The 23,710-nt window shown below is 39.4% G+C and overlaps 1 protein-coding gene across 1 annotated transcript; it reads left to right on the forward strand.

The window, feature by feature from the left end:
* The first annotated feature begins 1,356 nt into the window (after positions 1-1,356).
* Positions 1,357-2,386, forward strand: LOC102979611 (porphobilinogen deaminase-like). Its single transcript, XM_055087383.1, is given in 2 exon segments — positions 1,357-1,940; positions 1,942-2,386. Coding segments are annotated over 2 exon segments (1,017 nt in total). The 5' UTR covers positions 1,357-1,368.
* Positions 2,387-23,710: the final 21,324 nt, after the last annotated feature.

Consider the following 23,710-nt stretch of genomic DNA (forward strand, 5'->3'; position numbering starts at 1 on the left):
AGCAAATCTGCTCCCTGACTGGAGAAGATCTGCAAATCTCCTTGAACAAAGCTGTCAATGCTTTTTGCTCAGAAGACGTCCAGATATGCCAGGATTATCTCTCAGCACGTAGTGCTTTTAATATGTTTTGCTTTGATGACTCAAAAGTTAGCCTGGGTGTTAGGAGAACTCAAGCTTGTCTTCTTGCATTGACTCCAGAAGGTAAATCTTCCTATTTAATACTTTGTATGATCCTGAACTCAGGCTTCAAACTTTTTAAGTAGTGCATCCTGTACCTCAAGCAGAATCTTGCATGTAGCCTCAATGTATAAAAAAAGATGAAAGCAGGGGAGATGAGGTGAAGCTGTCATGAGCTGGGACTTCTCCTCAGCCCCTTTCCCTTTATCTCCCTGAGTTGGATTCTGGATCAACTTGGCATCTGAGTAAACTCAGAAGCTCATATCCCTCAAAATACAGTTGAAAACCATCACTGTACTGAAAGAGTGATTGCTGTTTTATAATTGCTAGCCCTCCTCAGCAGGTTGGTAGGTTATCGTGCAGTGAGAAAAGGGGTTCGGGTATGAGTAAGTAACAAACAGTTCTTCCTGGCAGCAGTGGAGGGGAAAGCTGGTGGTTTTAGTCACTAAGTCATGGAGGAAAATAGTTTAGTTTCTGTTACAGGAAACATGTCCAAGCGTGTCCATAAAGGATAGTGGTCATCTCTGTACCCTTTTACTTACTTATTCGTGCATTTATTTTTTTCAACAAGAATATCATATCGATATTGATAACCTACTAAATACCCGACATAGTGTTAGTGTACAAAAGTGAATAAGACATGATGCCACTAAAAGGAGGGATAAATAGAAGCAAGTATTACATCAGTAAAAACTAAATTTTTACAATGACAACATTACATACATGTGCCGTACGAGGGTATGATGTGTTTCTATGACATCTTCTGCTAGTTGACTCTTTCTGCCTGAGACAGTCATCAGAATATGTGCAGCAATTCCTTGTGCTGGAGAAGATGGAAAGCCTTGAGGGACACTTTTTATTTTGTTTATTTATTTATTTATTTATTTATTTATTTTTGGCCATGAAACGCGGCACGTAGGATCTTAGTTCCCACACCAGGGATTGAACCTGTGCCACCTTCAGTGGAAGCGCAGAGTCTTAACCAATGGACCACCAGGGAAGTCCCAGAGGGACACTTTTTAAAATCTACTTGCTTTCCCACTCTGAGGCTCAGCTGGCCACAGGCCAGGGGCTGAGGTTCCTCTCTTCCTAGCCAGTGATTCTGGTTCTTGGACAAGGTGTTGACGAACAGTAAGAGCAGCGGGGACTGTGACCTCGGGACTTTTTCTGCAGGAAGAAAACAGCCCAAAGATGAGAGTCATTCGCTTGGGTACCCGCAAGAGCCAGCTGGCCCGCATACAGATGGACAGTGTGGTGGCAACGCTGAAAGCCTTATACCCAGGCCTGCAGTTTGAAATCTTTGCTGTGTCCACCACAGGGGACAAGATTCTTGATACGGTTCTCTCTAAGATTGGAGAGTTTACCAAGGAGCTGGAACATGCACTGGAGAGGAATGAAGTGGACCTGGTTGTTCACTCCCTGAAGGACCTGCCCACGTTGCTTCCTTCTGGCTTCACCACCATTGGAGCCATCTGTAAGCAGGAGAGCCCCTCTGATGCTGTTGTCTTTTACCCAAATTTTGTTGGGAAGACCCTAGGAGCCTTGCCAGGGCAGAGCGTTGTGGGAACTAGCTCCCTGCGGAGAGCGGCCAGGCTGCAGAGAAAGTTCCCACATCTGGAGTTCAATAGTATTCGGGGAAACCTCAACACACGGCTTTGGAAGTTGGACGAGCTGCAGGAGTTCAGTGCCATCATCCTGGCTGCAGCTGGCCTGCAGTGCATGGGCTGGCAGAACCGGGTGGGACAGATCCTGCACCCTGAGGAGTGAGGGTCAAGGGGCTCTGGGAGTGGAAGTTCTAGCCAAGAGCCAGGACATCTTGGATCTGGTGGGTGTGTTGCATGATCCTGAGACTCTGCTTCACTGCACTGCTGAACGGGCCTTCCTGAGGCACCTGGAAGGAGGCTGCAGTGTGCCAGTGGCAGAGCATACAGCTATGAAGGATGGGCAACTATACCAGACTGGAGGAGTCTGGAGTCTGAATGGCACAGATAACATGCAAGAGACCGTGCTGGCCACCATCCATGTCCCTTCCCAGCATGAAGGTGGCCCTGAGGATGATCCACAGCTGGTGGGCATCACTGCCCAGAACATTCCACAACAAGCCCAGCTGGCTGCTGAGAGCCTGGGCATCAGCCTGGCCACCTTGTTGATGAACAAAGGAGCCAAGAACATCTTGGATGTTGCACGGCAGCTCAATGATGCCCACTAACTGGTCTGTGGGGCACAGGTGCCTGGGTTGCTGGTGCCTAGTGCCTACATCCCAGCCCTCAGTGCCCCATTCCCATTGCTACCTGGGGGGTGATTACCCAGGGGATTGAACTGCAGGGGCAGAGACTTCCAGAGACTTGTCTCACCTTGGGGCCTTGGTGATGGCTTGTCTCCTCAGTAGGTGGGGGCTTAGTCTCCAGAGAAAAACATCTAACAAGCCACAGCCTTTGAATGTAACCAACTCCACTAATAAACCAGATCTGAAGGTGAAAAAAAAAAAATCTACTTGCTTTGAAGGCACTGAATCTTATAAACTCTAAATACTTTCATAATTCTTAAATTTTTGTGACCAACTAACCAAATTGTGCATCAGAAAGGCTTTTTCATATAAATAACATCCAGCTGCTTTTCTAACAGGATAATCACAAATAACCTAAGCAGAGAATAATTTCTCCTTAGGGAAGGGCCTAGAAACTTAAAATTGATAATATATACCTTTTATCAAAAATGATGATGATCTCTACTAAGTGTTCTAGTTATATAAATCGTTTAGTTTAATTCTCATAATTACTTAATGAGTTAAGTACTAGCTTACTTTTGAAGTGAGAAAAGGGAGAGTCAGGGCTGCTAGGTGATTGCCCAACATGCTACAGAGAGTACGGGCAGGTTTGTCCACTCCCGTTCCCAGGTTCCTCAGAGCCTTATTGAATGTACTGTTACATAGGAAAAGCAAATACTCCAGCACATGTGCAAAAGATTCCACCAAATGTAAAATATTTTGTTTAAAGTCTTTACATAGCTGCCTGGGGACACCAGTTCACTAATGCCTGAAGAGTGTCTGCCTCTGTCTCGCTTCCAGGTAGACAGCAATCACACCTCCTTCCCATCTGCTTTCACTGGTAACCTATGTAAGGTTGAGAGTGGGTGAGCAAGTACAGGAAAGTTAAGAAAGAAGGGCAGTTCTAAATAAGAATGTATGATTCCTACCTCTGTAAGCAAATGGACCATTTCTTAGGTTGCTGGCAGATGTTGAGATAAGGTGGACAACTTATCAGTCAAGCTGAAGATACAGGGAAAGAAAATCCTTCCTTCCAGTCATTGAGCCTAACATTTAACCACACCCCAACCAGGGTTAGTAACTGTCACATGACAGAGGGGACCGTCCCCTTCTCTGACAGGAACCGCTAAAGAAGTGCCCCTGGCTGGGAGCTAAGCGTCCTCCAAGACCACGGGCCTGCTGGATCCACTTCAGGGCGGCAGTGCTAGCAGTTCTCACCTAAGCTGAGAGGCACTAGGTCTTCTCTTTTTAACACATCATAAAATATCAAGAACTTCCTGGGCATGGCACAGGGATGCCTTCCTAATTGTGACAGTTATGTTCCTAACGAATTGCATCTAATCTGAATTTCTGCAAGTGTCATGTGCGAATGTGGACTATTCACTATAGATTCATATAGATTTGTATGTTTTACTGCCATTATATTTCAACTCCAAATTAGCATCTAATGATTTAGCATCATTTCACTCTTTTTCCTCCCTTCTGCCTCAGCTTCTCTCCCATAACCAAATATGTTGAAACTTCCTAAAATATCTATTTAGGAAATGGAATCATGTGCATAACTTGCCCGAAGCAGGAGACACCTACTTTTGCACTGAGTATAGAGGCTAGTGATTTCAAAGTGATCTCAAAAAGTGTGTTGCCAGCCAGCCCCTCCTTCCAAGCAGCTGTAATATGAGCTTATGCTATATTTAATTTATTAGCCTAGGACAAGTTAATTGCATACGTTCCACAAAATAGAACATGTTGTTTATAGTAACTACATGTTAATTCCTTTGAACACAACAGTAATTATACAGTGACTTTGCATCTCGACAATCATGTGATTAACTGGTGTTTAGTGTTTTAAGCTGTGTGTGAGGTCAGCATCGAGGCAGACAGGGTTTGTGCATAAAAGGACACCTTAGTATCCTCACTCTGTTCCCACGAACTTTGCTTCTTGTTTAATTCTGGTGGGTTTGCACACAGCTCGCTGGGGTAGGAGGGCTGCTGCCCCAGCAACCTTGACATTTAAGACCAGCACACAGAGGCAGCAAACCTCTTAGGGGCACAGAACACCATGTACTCAAGGAAGACAATATCAGCGTTTGCCCAGTACATACACATCTATAAAAAGTTCAGTAAACACACAGGTGTAATGGCTTGAGTTTTATGTCTAAACAGAACTTTAAAATCACACTTCAGGCTGAGTACTTCTGAGAAATGATTACACTTTTCAAGATGTTGGAAGGTATGTGGCTTTCAGGATTCTGTCTCATAAAGACAAGAAAGAAGAGTCGTTTTTGCCTAAAGTGCTGACTTGGCTTTGAACATCACGTTTTACAGAATATTCTGCTCTGGGTTATGTTTACAGCAGTGAACGCCTTGGTGCTTTTAATTAACATTCCTCCATTGTCTAATTAATGGTCTCCTCTTTCCTCCCCAAAACTCTTTGTTAGCCCCTCCAGTTTTGATGAGAAAATATACAAAATATACCATTATTTTTCCCTGAATATCCTGTTTTGATTAGTTACTTCAACAGAAATCACTCTTAGGAGAGTGAGGTCACAAAAGGGGAAGTAAAGAAAATGCAGGGGTGTAGAAAGCAGTCATTTCACAAAGCACAGATTTCATACCCAAGTTTAATAAAATGCAATCAGCAGCCTGACTCAGCTTATACACTATAAAGCCCCCTTTTTCCCCCCTTTTCCTCCCAACTCTTCAGGTTAGATGGGAGAAATGCTCCTTAGATTTCAACCCTGGTGGTTTGGGGTTGGCACCTCTATAGGACTCTCCAGGTTTCTAGTTTAATAACTTAGTTTCTGGCATTTGATCCAGGTGTGGAAGCATTCAGGCCATCGCCCACGACCCTGAGGCCCTGTGTGCAGAGGATGTCAGGTCGAGGCCGAGGCCGCTTTGGCCTGGCCTGCACAATGACAAGGGCCCCTCAGCCATCCCTCCTGTCCTTGTGTCTTGTAAAGCAAAATCAGGAGCCACTGGCCTGACTTGCATGAGCCCAGGAAGGATCACTCCTTCTGATTCAGGTATCAGTTCTGTGACGATTCATTTTCAAGTGGCTCCTGGGAATGATTTCAGAAGTTCTGTAAACTTTGGCTTTATAAAACCAAAATTGCTTTCAGAGGCAGATTTAATTTCCAACAATGGAAAAGGTGAGTCATTACATCTCAGCCTCCCTTGCAGCAGGGAAAGAGAAGAATCATCTCTACTGTCCTTGGATTTCTATATTCACCCCAAAGCAGCAGCCTATAGCAGTTTATCATTACAAGTCTTATATATTCACTAAGTCTCAGTATCAAATATGTACAGTAAGCAGAATATATATGTATTATATAGAGATATTTTTTTCCTTAAACCAGCAAGTTTATTATGACAATAACAAAATCAAAATTAAATAAGATGTAGTAACAACGCTTTTGAAAATCTTAGCAGTGTACTCCCAAGCCCACAGCTCTCAGCCGGGGCCCCTGCTCTCGGCTCCGACCGCAGCCGAGTGGCAGACCTGCCGGCGCAGCTGGTCCAGCCGGGTCACCTTCTTCTGAGAAAGGCTGTCGCCTATTTTATCCCAGCAGCTTGACGCGATGACTTTGGGGGCTCCACACCACCGGGTCAGGGAAGCCCTCTCGGCAGTGTCGGAAGTCCACGGCCAGGCGGCGGCGCACGCCGCTGAGGACCGGACTCCAGGTAGAACACACGATCCTGAGCTTGTGAAGAGAAGAGAATGATCCCAGCTGACAAGGGAGGCCCGCCTGCCTTCCTGAGCCTTCCACGCGGCTGCCACCCAGGCCGTCAGGCCCTCTGCAGGGGTGGGCGTTTCTGCAGACGTCTGGCATCCAGTCCATGAAGACACAGATACATGATAGATAGATAGATAGATAGATAGATAGATAGATAGATTCAATAGAGGAGTGAAAGATTCAAAGAAATGAGAAAAAGAGTGGAACAGGTCAAGAACATATGTTTCTGTGGTTGAAATTTCTGATTTTAATTATAGATCCACATTTGAAGTTCCTTGAGAATTGGCATGCGTGTAATCATTGAAAAACCCGTCAACCAATTTCTAAAGAGATATAGCATCTGAAAAAGTTTAAATCATTCTGTTCTCTTTGAAAAGAAAATGTGTTAGAGGCGAAAATGTTTACCTTGCTCTGTTCTCTTCACAAATTCTATAGAATCTGATAAGTTTGCTTGTTCATTTAGAGTCTGGTAATAAATATTTAACATTCCACTAAATTAGATAATATCAGTAGAAGAATTTTCTGAAACAAGATATTTACTGGGAGAACACTGGCTACTGGTTTCAATGTGAATAATTCTTTTATTTGTAAGTTTTCAAGTCTTGTGTTAGTAAATATTAAAGTATCATGCATTGTAAGTTTTTGAGGGAGAGCATGGAGTTTTCATTGTCTATAACTTACATAATAAAATTAATTCAAAAAATAAAAATAAATAAAATTAATTCATTTTCTAATATTTACAAAGCACTGTACTAGACACTTTGAGAATTATACAGATTTTTCACTTAATACAAGCTCTATAAAAAGCAATTATGCTTATAGCTTATGTTTATTGAGCACTTACAAGTGCCAGGCTTTGCATTAATCATTTACGTGGATTATATCATTCAGTCTTCACATTAACCCAAAAAAGTGCTATTTATCCCCATTTTATAGAGAGGAAATGAGCCTCAAAGAAGCTGAGCAACTTTCCCAGCATCTCATGTTTAGCAAGTAGCAGAGCTGAGATGCTTCTGTCCCCAGAGCCTAGGTACTAACAGCTCCACCTCAGATCTGCTCCCCCCTTCTCAAAGGTACTTCAATCTAATGAGAGGATGAGATTAAGGATCAAAGGGAAAATCAAATAAATACTGCCTAAGCCTGAAAACATGCATGTAAAATTTTAAAGCAGTAAAGAATTGCATGCACGTTTGCTAAGTGGGAGACTCACAGGTAATAATTTGTGACTCCTCTTGTATTAGTTTATATGGTTATTTAATCCATACTGTTGTATGGATTAAAAAAAAAAATGCTTTCCTCAACTGGATCCTGACCTTACCAACTGCAGATTGTGTTTTCTATTTTAAGAATCTGCCATAGCTACTAGTGCAATGACACATACATAGTAAATGATTTATAAATATTTGTGGAGTGAATGAATGAAGGAATTACAGGCAATTAAGACAATTTTGTATATGGCTGTGTGGAGTGGCTCTACTCAAGGGAATGGCAATAGCTTACATGAGAGAGCAAAGGGGTGGATAAGATAAATGAGAAAGAAAGGATAGAGCAGGGAAATGGGCTATAAAAGAAGCAACATTTATGGAGTACTTACTATTTGAAGGGCTTTACCGGCAGTGAACCACTCGTCACAACAATCCTATGAGGTAGTACTATTATTATCCCCACTTCAGAGATGAAACATAGAGAGATAAATAATTTAACATCAGCCAGGCGAGAAGTCTCTGTGTCAAGAACTCACACAGTTTTGTTCTTCCCTTGCCCACAGAGAGGGTCCAAGGGTGCTTTGAGCATCCAAGTGGCCTGCTAAGAGTAAAGGAGAACAATCAAAGGTTATAACAAAAGTTCTTGCTTGGAACGTCAGAAAGTTATATCACCGCTAACACTGAGAGAAAGCTGAAATGAGAGAGCACAGGGGCAAAAGAAGCAGGCATGCTCTTTTTTCCACGTTCAGATTAAGTGGGCTTCAGAACATTCCCAGGAAGTCATCTGAGGAAAGGAGGAGTACAGGAGGCTGACCTGGGGACCACGGGGGTGGGGGGAAGGGAGTTTAATAATAATAAAAATAGAGACATACAACAACTGACCTTTGCATAGCCTTTTATATTTTGTGTTTAGTGAGATAATTAACATGCATTCTAAATTCACTGGCTGAATATGGTTATTCTATTCCCATGTACAAAGTTACTTGACAAATTATTTTCTTGTTCTTCACAGTTCTATAAAGTTGTTATGTTTCTAGAGAAAAACACTAAGACTCAGAGTTTTAGGGACATGTCGTTGGTCTCTCCTCTGATTAGAGGTTCAAGCAGGCCAGAGCCTGACTTGGCTCTTTCTTGTCAAGTAGAGTACAATTTAAAGGAAACCCATTCGTCTGTCGATGGACACTCAGGTTGCTTCCATGTCCTGGCTAGTGTAAATAGAGCTGCAATGGACATTGTGGTACATGACTATTTTTGAGTTATGGTTTTCTCAGGGTATATGCCCAGTAGTGGGATTGCTGGGTCGTATGCTAGTTCTATTTTTAGTTTTTTAAGGAGCCTCCATTCTGCTCTCCATAGTGGCTGTATCAATTTACATTCCCACCAACACTGCAAGAGGGTTCCCTTTTCTCCACACCCTCTCCAGCATTTATTTTTTTTTGGTTTTTTGATGATGGCCATTCTGACCAGTGTGAGGTGATACCTTATTGTAGTTTTAGTTTTGATTTCAATTTCTCTAATGATTAGTGATGTTGAGCATTCTTTCATGTGTTTGTTGGCAATCTGTATATCTTCTTTGGAGAAATGTCTATTTAGGTCTTCAGCCCATTTTTGGATTGGGTTTTTTTTTTTTTTTTGATATTGAGCTGCATGAGCTGCTTGTAAATTTTGGAGATTAATCCTTTGTCAGTTGCTTCATTTGCCAATCTTTTCTCCCATTCTGAGGGTTGTCTTTTCATCTTGTTTATGGTTTCCTTTGTTGTGCAAAAGCTTTTACATTTCATTAGGTTCCATTTGTTTCTTTTTGTTTTTATTTCCATTTCTCTAGGAGGTGGGTCAAAAAGGATCTTGCTGTGAGTTATGTCACAAAGTGTTCTGCCTCTGTTTTCCTCTAAAAGTTTTATACAGTCTGGCCTTACATTTAGGTCTTTAATCCATTTTGAGTTTATTTTTGTATATGGTGTTAGGGAGTGTTCTAATTTCATTCTTTTACATGTAGCTGTCCAGTTTTCCCAGCACCACTTATGGAAGAGGCTGTCGTTTCTCCATTGTATATTCTTGGCTCCTTTATCAAAAATAAGGTGACCATATGTGCATGGGTTTATCTCTGGGCTTTCTATACTGTTCCATTGATCTATATTTCAGTTTTTGTGTCAGTACCATACTGTCTTGATTACTGTAGCTTTGTAGTATAGTCTGAAGTCAGGGAGCCTGATTCCTCCAGCTCCATTTTTGTTTCTCAAGATTGCTTTGGCTATTCAGGGTCTTTTGTGTTTCCATACAAATTGTGAAATTTTTTGTTCTAGTTCTGGGAAAAATGCCATTGGTAGTTTGACAGGGATTGTGTTGAATCTGTGGCACATATATACAATGGAATATTACTCAGGCATAAAAATAAATGAAATTGAGTTATTTGTAGTGAGGTGGATGGACCTAGAATCTGTCATACAGGGTGAAGTAAGTCAAAGAGAAAAACAAATACTGTATGCTAACGCATGTATTTGGAAACTAAAAAAAACAAAAAAAACGGTTCTGAAGAATCTAGTGGCAGGACAGATACATCTGTATCTGTATACAGATGTGGAGAATGGACTTGAGGACACGGGGAGGGGGAAGGGTAAGCTGAGGCAAAGTGAGAGAGTGGCATGGACGTATATACACTACCAAATGTAAAATAGATAGCTAGTGGGAAGCAGCCGCATAGCACAGGGAGATCAGCTCGGTGCTTTGTGACCACCTAGAGGGGTGGGATAGAGAGGGTGGGAGCTAGGGAGACGCAAGAGGGAGAAGATGTAGGGATATATGTATATGTATAGCTGATTCACTTAGTTCTAAAGCAGAAATTAACACACCATTGTAAAGCAATTATGCTCCAATAAAGATGGTTAAAAAAAACAGGAGTAATAATATGCATTTTGTAAAAAAATAAAAATAAAAATAAAGGAAATCCAGTCAGAGCAGCCTTCCCGACCTGGCAGCACAAGCTAAAGCTCCCCCCTACTCAATTGGTCTTTATCTCATTCTCTATTGTCTGTGTCAACAGAGCACCCACCCCTATGGCTTATCTCTACATTTTGTTTATTTTCTATTTGCTCTCTCTGGAATAAAAGCTCTATGAAAGCAGGGTCTGGGGTCAGTCTTGTTCTCTGATCTTCACCCACACAATACCTGAAAAGCAGTACGCACTCACTCGAGGTTTGTTGCAGAAATGAGTGAAACCCAAATCCCCATTCCATCAATAACAGTGGAATGTTGGTTGAAAAAGCACAGGACTGTGGAGCCCATGTATCCTTATGGTTCCCCCCACTCCCACTGTTCTGGCTATGAGACAACTGCTCGTTTACAAGAGTTAACGGGGGGTTTCCCTGGTGGCGCAGTGGTTGGGAGTCCGCCTGCCGATGCAGGGGACACGAGTTCGTGGCCCGGTCCGGGAAGATCCCACATGCCGTGGAGCGGCTGGGCCCGTGAGCCATGGCCGAGAAGCCTGCGAGTCCGAGGCCACACAGTGAGAGGCCCGCATACTGCAAAAAAAAAAAAAAAAAAAAAGAGTTAACGGGACAGCAAATGAAAGAAAGCAGGAATTAATCAGGGAACTTTACAGGAAACTCTTCCCGAGAGAGAGAAAAGTGGTTGTTTTAGACTGAGTAACACTGGTACGATCGTAGGGCAGCCAGATGTAGAAAGCAAACAGTATAGCAGCAGTATACCAAACGTTCATTTTGTACTTACCCGAGTTTACACTGAGTTTACAGTGATAAATGTATGAATTTATTGTCAGTCCCTACTGAAAATACATGCTTTAACAAAAAATTCACATTAAATATAACATCTTTAGAGTTTCTTTCCCCACATCCCATATTCTTTTAAGAAGTTTCGTTTTAAAGTGAAAAAGTCAAGTGCATTGCTTTGTCCGCACATTGTTTCTGGGATCTTTCCTGCCACATCCAAAGGTAAATCAGTTCTATTAGTTTACTTGATTAGTTAGCAATCTGTCCGCAACCTGTATATGACCCATGATGCACAGAATTTTCATTTAAACATCTGAATCATAATAACTTTCACATCGATCTATGGGCTTGTGTGGTCTCCTGTTGGAAGAGAACCTTGGGAATCTGTGTAAAAGCTGAACAGAGTGCAAGAAAAAGTAGAGTTCTCCCAGGTCCACCACTGACCAGCTGTAGTAACGCAGACAAGAAACGTGGTGCTGGAGTCTGTAAAATGGGGAGAAGAACCCTTAATTTACAGAGTTGTGAGAATTAAACAAACATGTCTGGCAAATTGTAATAGCTCAACATTTAGCTATTTTCTCATATAACGTTAGATTCCTGAAAAGCTGTCCAGCTTCTATGCATGGGGCTTTAAGGACCTTTCAATCCCTCCTGTTCCTTACAGTGGATTTAGGGGTTATAGAGAAACAACTCTCTCTTTTCATGGCATTTGAGCAAAACATATTTCTCTCCTGCTTCAGGTGCATCAAAAATCTTCATAATTGCTGCTGAAATTTCCAGTTCAGCACTCCAGGTATGGGTTTCTCTCTGTACACCACCTATGAGACATCTGGTCATGGCTTTTGTGTTGTTCAAAGGCCTCCCCTGCAACACCATCTTTAGGGTCTGTAAAACCTGACCAATCTAACCCTCTCTTCACAGTGTCCAAGAAATGGACAGGATAAGATGGAGGGCTGGATTTGGAATTAGCAGCAAGGTGGGATTTTTGTTATGCCCAATTTACATTAAGTCCTAGGAATGGAAACCGGATGCCAGAGACTCATGCAGCCAGATAGACAAGTTCTCTGCCTTCTGAGGTCCTTATTTACAAATCCAGATAAGATAATTTAAGCTTCCATATAACTATAATTCCATACTTTTGTGATGGTGCCCTTCTCCAAGTCCTTGGCTGTTTATCTCCCTCTGTCTTGGCATGTTTCTCAATCCACACCGCTGTGCTGGTTGTCACTCATCCCCTGCTCCAGGTCACTGCAGATGACTTGAATCAGCCAGCATTGCCCACCCAAATTTTCCTAGTATGTGCTAACAGAGATCCCTCCCTAGACACAGAAAGCAAAGCTAAAACCAAGCTAACCAAGGTATAGCATTTAACAAAACTTACTGAAGACTTGGGGATGTGGAGAGCGAAGTAGAATAAGAAAAGGAGAATGTAATCCTACACAGTGACCATCTCTGATCCAAAGGAGGCAGTGGTCAAGGGCATGGGCTTGAGAAATGGACAGACTGGGTGAAATAGTGGGCTTGACAGGTTATTGAAAATCTTGGTGTTTCAGAGGGCAGCCACCCCACAAAAATATCCTGAATAAATGAGTCACCGTAAGTATTAGACTTCTGCTCTATGCCTAGTGAGCACCCAATAACCGTGTGTTATTATTATTGTTGTTGTCATTATCATTTCTGCCTGTGTCTCTTTAGTGCTCAGCAGGCCATCACACTTTAGGGATTAACCCACCTCCTACAATATCATTCTCATTACTCGTCCATCCCCCACGTCTAAATCTCCAATTTTTCTGGGATTCAGAAATTGGTGAAAACTCATTCTTGTCCTTCGGTAAATTCATCTGCCATCTACCCAAAAGAAAGACAACTTCATTATTACATAGCTCAGTTAAGTTTCTTATTAATTGTATCCCCCCAATAATGGAATAGTGTTTTTATTTTGCTCTGTAAACCACAAGTTCCATTAAAGTGCTTTCTCCCCAGAGGGGTATCATCCTTGAGGTGATAGAGGCAAAGAGAAGACAGACAATAAAATAAATGTATAATTTATAAAATTATAAATATATTTATAATTGTATAAAATATATTTATGTTAAATATTGTTTTAATTAATTTTAATTTACATATATTAATATTTAATATATTGTATGCTATATTTTATATTAAATATAATATATTTAAAGTTATAAACAAAATGAATGCAGCAAAAAATGCATAATTACTAATTAAGAAGAATACTATGGGCAGTTCTCTGTGATCAAAAATAATCAGGGGGGCCACATCAGTTTATGTGGTCAGGAAGGGCCTCTTTGAAGAGGTGGCCTTTAAAGAGAGACATCAAGAATGAGAAGCAACAAGCTGGGCAAAGGGTGGAAAGACTACCACTCCATGCAGAACAACATTCTCCCTTTCTTTGTTCTAACTGTGTTTGGGGATCAGGACAGATACTTTTATGCAGGGAATGTCAATTCCTCTGGAACCTCTCTCCCGAAACCCAAGAGATGAGTAACAGTTGATGTTAACCGATCATGGAAATGCTGGTCCCCTTCACCAGTGATCGGCTTTGAGGTAGGTGTGAGGCTATATTCTGGCAGGGAAGAACATAAGCAGATTTTGAGACTGTGATGCAATAAACATGCTATGTATGGCTATGTATGGCTGAATAGAAAAATACAAAAGGATGCATCCTTGATGAACTTATTGTGTCATTGGACAGCCTTGAAATCTGCTGCCAGACTTCACCTAATGTGAGGTGAGATAAATAGACTTCACCTAATGTGAGATAAATAAAATGCTATTTGTTTTAGTAACTGTTAGATTTTTTCCCATTATTTGCATCTGAAAACATTCCTATTACAGCAAAATAGTGGCATAATCATATTTTTAAGAATATCATTCTTAAGGGTGATCCTCGGTTTTGGGATCTTTTAAGAAGATTCTTGTGCTATATGGAAAATTGGATCACTAACTAAACATTACTGTAAATTTCCTGTGGTGAGTACAATTTAGGTCACAAATTTGTAAACACGGACTTATCAGATGCAAAGGGAGACATCAACGTAGAATGAGAGGAAAGACTTCAGAAACCTCTCGCCTTAGATGGAGATTATCTGTTGGATAAGTGATGGCTCTTCTGAGAAAAAACAGAGTTAAGTCAGTGTAATTGTCACATCAGACTTCATTCCGTCTTTTCTTTATGCCAGCTGGTTACTGTTAGGGAAATAATTCTCAAACTCCTTCTGTAGTAAAGTTTATGATATTTCATATTCTATGACTCATTCTTTGCTGTTTTACATAATTACTGTGAGAATGTAACTCAGATATGGGATACAAATAAGCCTTCATTTCCACGGCCAAAAAAAAAAAACAAAATGCTTGAAAAAAAAGAAAGGTAATAGTATTGTCTCTTGATTAAGAGGATGAGGTCCTTTAGGATAACGATACAGATGGAACGTGACAAGCAATCAGGGCTTCACATTTTTTTTAATATATCAAGACCTTCTTCCCACACAAAAGTCATCAATGTTGCTGAAACTTCAAATGGAAAAATAAATAAACCCTGAACTTTGGATCCAAGTAAATCCCATCTGACTAAACTCACTACAGAATGCTCACTTCTGGGAGGATTTGAGTCAAATCAAGTTCCACAGCCCTGAAATTTTATGCCTCTCTACTTAATACAGACCTAGCCAGAAAATTTCCATAGGATTTAAATAGTGAGGAACAAGTAGTAATGAGGAAATAATACCAGCTAGAATAAGACCTATGCTCCAAACTGTCAATGGCAATCAATGAATTAATCAATCTATGTCAGATATTTTCAAAAATCTACTGTCATCTATTTCATATTTTTGTCATGAAATAATTATGGAAAATATATTTTGTGTTTTTTGGTTCAATATTACATATTTTTCCAGTCTTTTATTTTCCCAATAAAATTGTTGTATTTATAATTAATAAATGTTTTCTGCAGGCTTTTAAAAAATCTTTTTTTAAATAATTAAGAAAGGCATTACTTCTGATATGGTCATACCACTTGTCTTATAGCAAGCAATAAAGTCAACTTCTTTTAACATGCCTAATTGGTAAGGTACAACTTCTGAATGAGTCAGAGTTCTACAAGTGCAAACAACAGAAATAGGCTGTGGTTAATTTATACAAAGGAAACTTACTGAAAGATATCAGACCTCATTAACTGGCAGTAAGTCTAGAGAACCAGACTTGGAAATGTGCAAAGACAAGGTATCCCTGGTGGTCCCAGACCTGGGGAGCGGGGCATAGTGTCATGGTGGCAAAGATCCAAATGTCACCCCTGGATTAGATGAATTCTTACCATTTTCTCTCTCTTTAATCTTTGACCCAAGACTTAGTTTCAATCACACACTCAAACTTCTGTTAAGAAAGTGTAAGGGGCCCTGGAGTACAAGCCCACCAGGCTGAATCAAAAAACAATTAATAACAATAATAATAATACAATTATTATTCCTCTAAAAGAAATGTGTTGTCAAGAAGGGGTAATGAATTCTGGGCAGTCACAAATTGCTGTTGCCCAATACACCATCCCTAATCATTTTTTGTTAATTACCTTACCTATTTTCAATTCATGGTTAAATGAAAATAATTCTTTACAGCCATTCTGAAAACGCAGGAAGCTCCTTGTCATCTGCTTGATAACCTCAGTCACTGAACTACAGGAAGGGCTAAGTGGATTTTATTCAAGCTGGAGTTCAGAGTGGTGGAGTTCAGTGTTTTTTCCCCATTTCTGAGTGGTGATACAATCTGCTGATTTGATGAGAAAGTGGCTTGTCACACATTACGCTGAGTCATAGGGAATGGTATGGATGGCGCCACCTAAAATGATGAGATCAGCTATGCTTCACTTCCCTTCCACACCAGATGGACGGTCCCCTCCGCAGACATGGCTTCCTTCTCTTCCTCTGCCCTGTATTCCCCAGAATGCCCAGTTCATCCCACATGTTGACTCTCCCTGTTGCTTCCTTGTTCCTGTTGGTGACTTGCTTTTTTACCTTGTGAATATATTACCCCCACACACGCCCCACCACGAAGCATTATAAAGTGAGGCCAAGGAATGGTGTTACTATGCTTTTTCCTTTCTCTTTAGCAAGGAAATCCTCCTGTTCTTTATTTTTACTGGGCACAGGGTGTCTCAGAAGTCCTTAGATAGGAGAGGTGCCAAGTGCTAAACTAAGGAGGACAGTTACCAGCTGTTTAACAGCTCAGACTCATCAAGGAGCAAAGTGGGAGAAATACTTTAAGAAGCACTTATATTCTTCACTTAGGTTTTGACAGAGTTAACAGCAGTATTGAGAAATAGTCAAATACAGCCTGTTGGGTAGTTTTAAGAAAAAGATAAAAATTTTGATTACATATTGGTTTTTCTCAGGGTAAGGGGAATGAGGTAGTTTCTTGTCCCCTTGCTGAGACAATTTTCTTATCCTGTCTGTTCGTAGACAGGTTTCCATCCCTGATTGCTAGCCCAGTTATTGTATAGATGGTTAAGTTAGAGATACTTTCAGAGAAGGAGTATACTTGAAAGTTATCAGAAATAATTTGGACAAGCTTCTCTTCATTTTCTTTCTCAAATAATGGAAAATGTCATAAGAGCCGTCAGTAGACATGTATCATTGCTTGGACAGAGCAATGTATAATTTGGTCTTGGAGTTTGAATGGCCCACAAATATTTCACTGAACTTTTCAGAGAGGTTGGTTCTCCTCAAAGCTGAGTCAGAAGTTCATATCCTACTACCTTATTAATATCCCTGCAATCAAGGAAACAGAAGAATGAGGAAAGGAAGATGAGGGAGCCAGTAGAAAGATAACTTACAAAGACAATCTTCCCATTTTGCTTCTGCCAGGCCCAGGACAAAGCAGCCAGGCCACTCCTGCCTGCCCAGAGCCCCCGAATAGCCACACCTCAGCACATTTTTCCCTTTCCATACTAGGTCAGTGACCACTTGTACTACTTATAACACTGCCTACAGGGAGAATTTGTTCAAGACTGTCCTTCCATCCCTGGGTGAGGCTATAATATGGTGGCAACCCACTTTCCCTAACATTTATATATTGTGAGAATTCATGTGTAAACTGGGCCTAAGTTTTCTCTTTTTCCATCCCGTGGTCACAGAGGACCACTCAGTCTCCGCCTCCCCATGAGGCCCTAGGTGTGAGCTGATGGAAGGGCAGTGGTGAAACAGTGACAGGCGACATGAGAGTTTAAGATACATGTACATGTAATTTATTCATGGCTTCTGGACATGTTCAAGCTAGGGCCCAATGTTTCATTTCTATCATAAGTCTACTGATACATCCACCCAAACTTATCACTCATTGTATCTGACAATACCATGGTGGGCAGCTCTAGTTGTGCAGGAACCTGATGTTCCATGATCAGACACACAGTTACTACTCAAATCTGATAAAATATCCAGAGACAATTTTGATATGAGACCATTCCTGTCATCCCCAATTCCTGTACCTCCTAATTTGTGTTGGCTCTGTCCATTTCAAAGCCTGGTTCTTCAGCCTTTCTGCCAATGAGTACCTGAATCCTTCCAACAAATTCCCTTTCTTCCATTCCTACAAAGTGAATTATGTATTTTTGACTAACATAGGTTATCACCATGACATTATTTTATGGATCTGCTAGAGCAAAACATAAGAAACTGGGTTTTCCATTGTGCCCAAGTTACAAAGAAAGTAGCTTGGGTCTTTCAGCTCTACAGTAAAGCAAAGTAAAACACCACAACACTATTTACATCTAATCTGATCCTAGACGTCCTTCTGTGGTTATTTCACATCCAATTCACACAACTTTTCAATGTTATGCATCTAAATAACTTAAGAGGAAATTATATATCTCACTCCAGCTATTATGCCAACTTTATATAAAAGAAAAATAAACTACAGAGATTTATGCATAACTTAATAAGGATTATATTATATTTTTTGTATCTTCTTAGGTTAGTTTAGAACATTAAAAGTGGAAAAATATCAATATACCAGATATCAAATACCATTCTTAGTCTGCTTTTTCCTCAAAAACAACTTACTAGAAATTGGTCATAGAGATAGCCAAGTGGCTGGAGGACAGAAGTGAAAGGGAGACTTCACTGCTTTCCCTTAAAATTTTGCATTATATGAACAGACATCTATTTAAAAAATAAAATAAAACAAATAAGCTGTCAAGAAGGAGGGTAAATAATCCAATAAGTACTTGCATGTACTGATGTATCTTTATAGGATGGAATAATAAACATCCATTAAAAATCATATGTTTAGGAAACTCTAAATAATAATGTTCAGGGATGCACACTGGGTGGTAAAAATGCAAAGAAAAATAAGGAAACAATTACCATAAAGTCATTAGGGCAATACATTTTAACAGGGAGAGAGAGGGTTATGTTGGACGGGTGTTTCTAGGGTGGCTGAGAGAGGTAGTAGCCGCAAGAGTGTTTATCTTATAATATTTCACTTTGCAGTTTTCTGTATTTGTGTTATATTTAATATATAAAATTAAAAAAAATAAAAATATTGTTTTTTAAGGATTCTTTAATGGTATGGGAAAATGTTCACAATATAAAATTCAATAGGAAAAAGAAAGATACACAGTTCTGTATACAGTATGATTCCAATTATGGATATGCATGTTGGCTGTTTGTAGAAATAGACATTTAGAAAATATACAAATGTTAATTGTACTTTATAGTTTTTTTGTTATTTTATGTAGTTGCCATATTTTCTTTAATGTACAATATAATAATTTGTAAGATGAAAGTTTTATTACAAACGATGAGGTGATAACCCTACTTTGTAGGGCAAATATTAATGATTAATCTTCTTCAGTTCCTATAAACATAGGCATTTAACATGATATAATCATAAAATTTTAGATCTAGAAAAAAATCATGAGATCTTCTTCTCAGACAACTCTATTTTGCAGCTTTAGAAACCAAGCAATGGACAGGTTAACTGCCTTGGCCAGGATCCAGGATTAGTTAGTCAAAAACTTAGGAGAGGGATCTGTCCCCCTTACTCTGTACGGAGGGAGAACATAAAGCCTTGCTCTCTAAAGAACATTTCACCACCTTTTCAAAACATGAGTATGTGAGATTAAAATTAAGCAATATCACCAATGAAATGTAAATTTGTAAGGCAATAATAACAAGAAAGCAAATGTCAAAAATTAATATTAGAGAAATTTTATTTTTGAATTTTTTAAAGGAAGAAAGAAACAGCAACAACACACCTTGAACTTCTATAAGACCTGCTTGAATTCACCCACCTAATATATTAAACATAGCTTGTGACTGCAGTAAAGTCCATCATTGTTGCTTTTAATGTTTTAAAAGTGACAAAACCTATGTGGCGACTGCTTTAAATCAAGCTTGTTTTGACAGGCTGTTTCTGAGTTCCAACTCATTTGTACTTTAGCCTCACTTCTGTGCCATGTAGACCCAAGCAACTTAGACAAACCCCATGTGACCTCAACTGTACCTCTCAGAGAGAAGGAAAAAAATAAAAAATAATAGACAAATTACTCTCCCTAAGTTCTAATTGCCACCTAGCCTGTTTCTATTGTTTGACCACTTTTTAAAAATTCGTTTTCTGAACACTTCAAGTTTTAACTCTTTAATATGTAATATTGGAACTCTCTTCCCCACATTTTACTCCTTGAAAGATAATCTCCAACCTCAAACCTTCACTGAGTACCTACTCTGTGGCAGATGCCATCCTCAGGCTTGGGATACAGAAATAAGTTAAACATAGTTTCTGCCCTAAAAAAGCTAACTATTTAGTGGAGCAGCTCGACAAGTAAGCTGCTGATGGCAATAAGATGTGGTTGGTGCTATAAGGAAATCAGTGGATGTTCTGTTCTTGGCACTTTTTACCCAAGAGTGCTGTCAGCTAATATTTAACACATGTCTGGTCTACACTTCCATCCCTCTCCACAACATCTTAGGTCCACAAGATGAACCCAGTTGAATCCCTACAGATCTGAATCCCCAATTCATGTCAGGCTTACATAAGCAAATAACTTTTCCATCTGAATGTTCAGATACAAACACTAAGGATCATTTACTATACAAATTCCTCAGACATAATTTCAAAGACTAGAGTAAAACAAAAAAACTCCTCATTTATCTCTACATTTCCATGAAGTGGTCAGAGAATTAATTCCATGAAGGAGACTATGGAAGACATTGTAATTGGCTAACCATTCCCTTGTAAACAGAATCTTAATTTTATTGGGGGCAGCAGTGTGTACTGCCCATAATACTTTGAGAGATAAGTACCTTCCCAGATTCCTTTCCTATTGAGGATACCAGCATGACACAGTCCTGCCCGTGAGGCTTCATGGAAATCTGCTAAGAGGCTTCTGAGAGTTTTTCAATGTTTGTGAAAAGGAGAAGACTAAGAAGAGAGCTTCTTTTGCCACTTCTTTCTGAACTGAAAGCAGATGAGATGTTTGGAGCTACGGCAGCCATGGAACAATGAGGTGACAAGAATAAAGACAAAATCCAGCATGTGAAGGATAAGAAAAGAATTTGTATCCTTGGAAACATTTTAGAGTGACTGCCTGTCCTAATTTCTGTTGGGTAAACATTAAATGTCCCTATATTTTAAGCCATTTGTAAATGCTTATTCTGTTACTTGCTGCTGAAAGCGTTCCTAATGCAAATAAACATCCGTCCTGTTCATCTCTCCAACCTCAGTACTGAGAACAGTGGCTGACATGGAGAAAGTGGGCAAAGAAGATTTGTTGAAAGTATTATAAATGAATAGATTTTTAGATCAGATACTAAGATACCTAAACTTGTGGGTGGTAAAGATATTTTATTTATTTTATATTGAATTTTTATTTTGAGCATAATTTCTCCAAAAACAAAATATTCAATGAAAATTTTGTTTGCCTTACACTGCTTTTTCCTTGCTAACAAAATCTCAGATTTAAGGGAGAATAGACCCTTCTCCAGTCCCAGGAAAATCTATCTTGCTGGTCCAAGCCAATCATGGTAGTCTCATACACTTTGTGCAGTGAGTTAGTGTTATTATGACTGGCACACAAGGCAGTTGTGGCCAATGGGGCTAATTCTTCTGGGAATTTGGGGGAAAGATGTTCATTACTAAGAAAATATGGTGCTTGGAAGGAAATGGTCCTCTCCTCAGGTTTTCATTTGATGACAGGCTCTGCAGCAGCCATCTTGCAAAATGAAGGATGAAGCATGAGGACTAAGCCACCACACCAAAAATGGGAACCTGGAGAGATGGAAAGAACTTGGGTCCTTATTGACACTCTTGGGCCAATCCAAGAGCCAAACTCTCTTGAGATTCCTTGCCACATAATAAAGATACTACAGGTAAAGAATCATTGGAAAACAAGATTTTGCCCCAATTCAAATGGCCCAATTTTTAATAAGGAATATGCATTAATGTGTTACTTGTTTAAATACAAGTTAATAGCAAATAAAAATATTAATGGCAAATGTATTAAATATATTTTATGTGTGCTCTTCTGTCCACATCATCTCGTCCCTGGCCCTATTCTTGCTTAAAACTTGCAAAGAACCAGACCAAAGTTAATAGCAAATAAGTAGAAATCTCTGCTGAGCTCCGACTCATCATATCTTCTGTGAACACTGTTCCCTCTGACTTCTTAGCATATGTTTCTTCATTTTAAAGTGCCTTTTCTGCAAGTTTTCACTGCAGTGAAAATGTCTCTTTCTGTCTAGGCAAATTATTGAAACATTAAAGCTTGTCATTGGCCACTGTGTCCCTGGTGTAGCTGTGTCTAGTTAAGTGAAGGACTTCTGTTGAGTAACTGATATATATGATCAATTTTAATAGCATTTCTGAAAAGCACTGATAAATTTAGAGGTTCCTTAAGATGTTGAAAGTTTGAAGCCACATAGCAACATTAAGTTGTGACATTTATAAAACTTGGCAATTACTTGTTTGTTGATTTATTCATTCACATTCACATGTTCTCCCTTGGTGCTAGGAAAGCAAAGAGCTAGACAGGCATAAGAAACATTTAAAACCCTCACAAGCTAGACAGAGACAAGAACCTGAACAAAACTGAAGCTTAAAAAAAAAGAATAACAAGTTATGCTTTATAGAATTGAAGGAAGGAAGGAAAGAAGCCTTAGTTCATAATATGTTGTATGATTTAGATTTTTACTCAAGTGAATATTAGAGAATCACAGGATAATCATCCAAATGTAATAATTTTCAAATAACTTAGAAATAGTATGGTCTGATTTATTCTAAGATGTGCTGTCATTAACTTAAAAATATATCTTTGAAGAAAAGAAATCATCATAATACTGTTAATTTTTGTCCTATAGTAAATCATTTTGTATTGGCCCTATTGAAAACCTTGTTATTTATTACCTTGTTTGAAATCTAAGCTGTCAAGAGTATAGCAAAACATATTTTAATGAAGTTTAAACTTGTTGTAACCCCAAACAAGTAGAAGACTGAAAATAAGACTTTAATCTGTCAGCCAGGCAATTTTCTAAACCTGGCACTAAATTCTGTGAATACTCCTATCCAAAAGGTCAGCAGAAGTAAAGGCTTCATTACACAAGTTGATACCAGTACTATGTTCTTTGCCAAGAATGCCTGGTAAAATAAAGAATTCCATTGTTTCAATAGATTGACCTAGCAACTTAGTCAGAAAGGTTTTCTTTATACTAATTTAGTTGAAGAGACAGAAGAAAGTCAAATAACTGTTTTAAAGTAGAAACACTTCAAAGTAGTACTTAAGGGCTCTGAAATTTGATAGATCTGGATATGAATCTTGGCTCTATGAGTTGTGAGACCTTAGTAAGTCAATTTAATTTCTCTATGACTCAATTTCTCCATTTGTAAGATTGATGATAATAATAGCTCAAACACAGCAGAGTCTGCTGGCTCTCTCTCAATACCCATTCTTCCCTTCTTCCTTGGCAATAGAATCTTAATTCTAGGCATTAATTCTTAATTCTAGGCTGGGCATAAAAGTGACTGAAAAATATCTCTTTTACAACTAGGTGTGGTCATCTACCTAAGTTTTGGGATACATGTGGAACTGATATGTGTTATTTCTGGGAAGTGTCTTTAAAGAAAGGGGCTGTGACCTCTTCACCCTTCCTTCTTCCTACAGCTGGAATATGGACGTGATGGAAAGAGCTCTAACAGCCTCCTTTGTCCATGAGGTAACCTTGGGAATGGAAGCTGCCAGAAGTATGAGACAGGAAGAGATTGAGTCCCTGCCACCACTGTCATACCAACCCTGGACTGACTACTTCTGAACTACAGACATACCTCAGAAACATCTCAGGTTCTATTCCAGAACACCACAATAAAGCAAATATCACAATAAAGCAAGTCACATGAATTTTTGCTTTCCCAATGACTATAAAAGTTACATTTACACTATAATGTTGTCTATTAAGTGTGCAATAGCTTATGTCTAAAGAAACAATGTACGTACCTTAATTAAAACATACTTTATTAATTAAAAAAATGCCAACCATCATCTGAGCCTTCAGAGAGTCATGGTACTAACATCACGAATCTCTGATCACAGATCACCATAAT

This window comes from Physeter macrocephalus, chromosome 10 (genome assembly GCF_002837175.3).
Source record: "Physeter macrocephalus isolate SW-GA chromosome 10, ASM283717v5, whole genome shotgun sequence".
NCBI lineage: Eukaryota > Metazoa > Chordata > Mammalia > Artiodactyla > Physeteridae > Physeter > Physeter macrocephalus.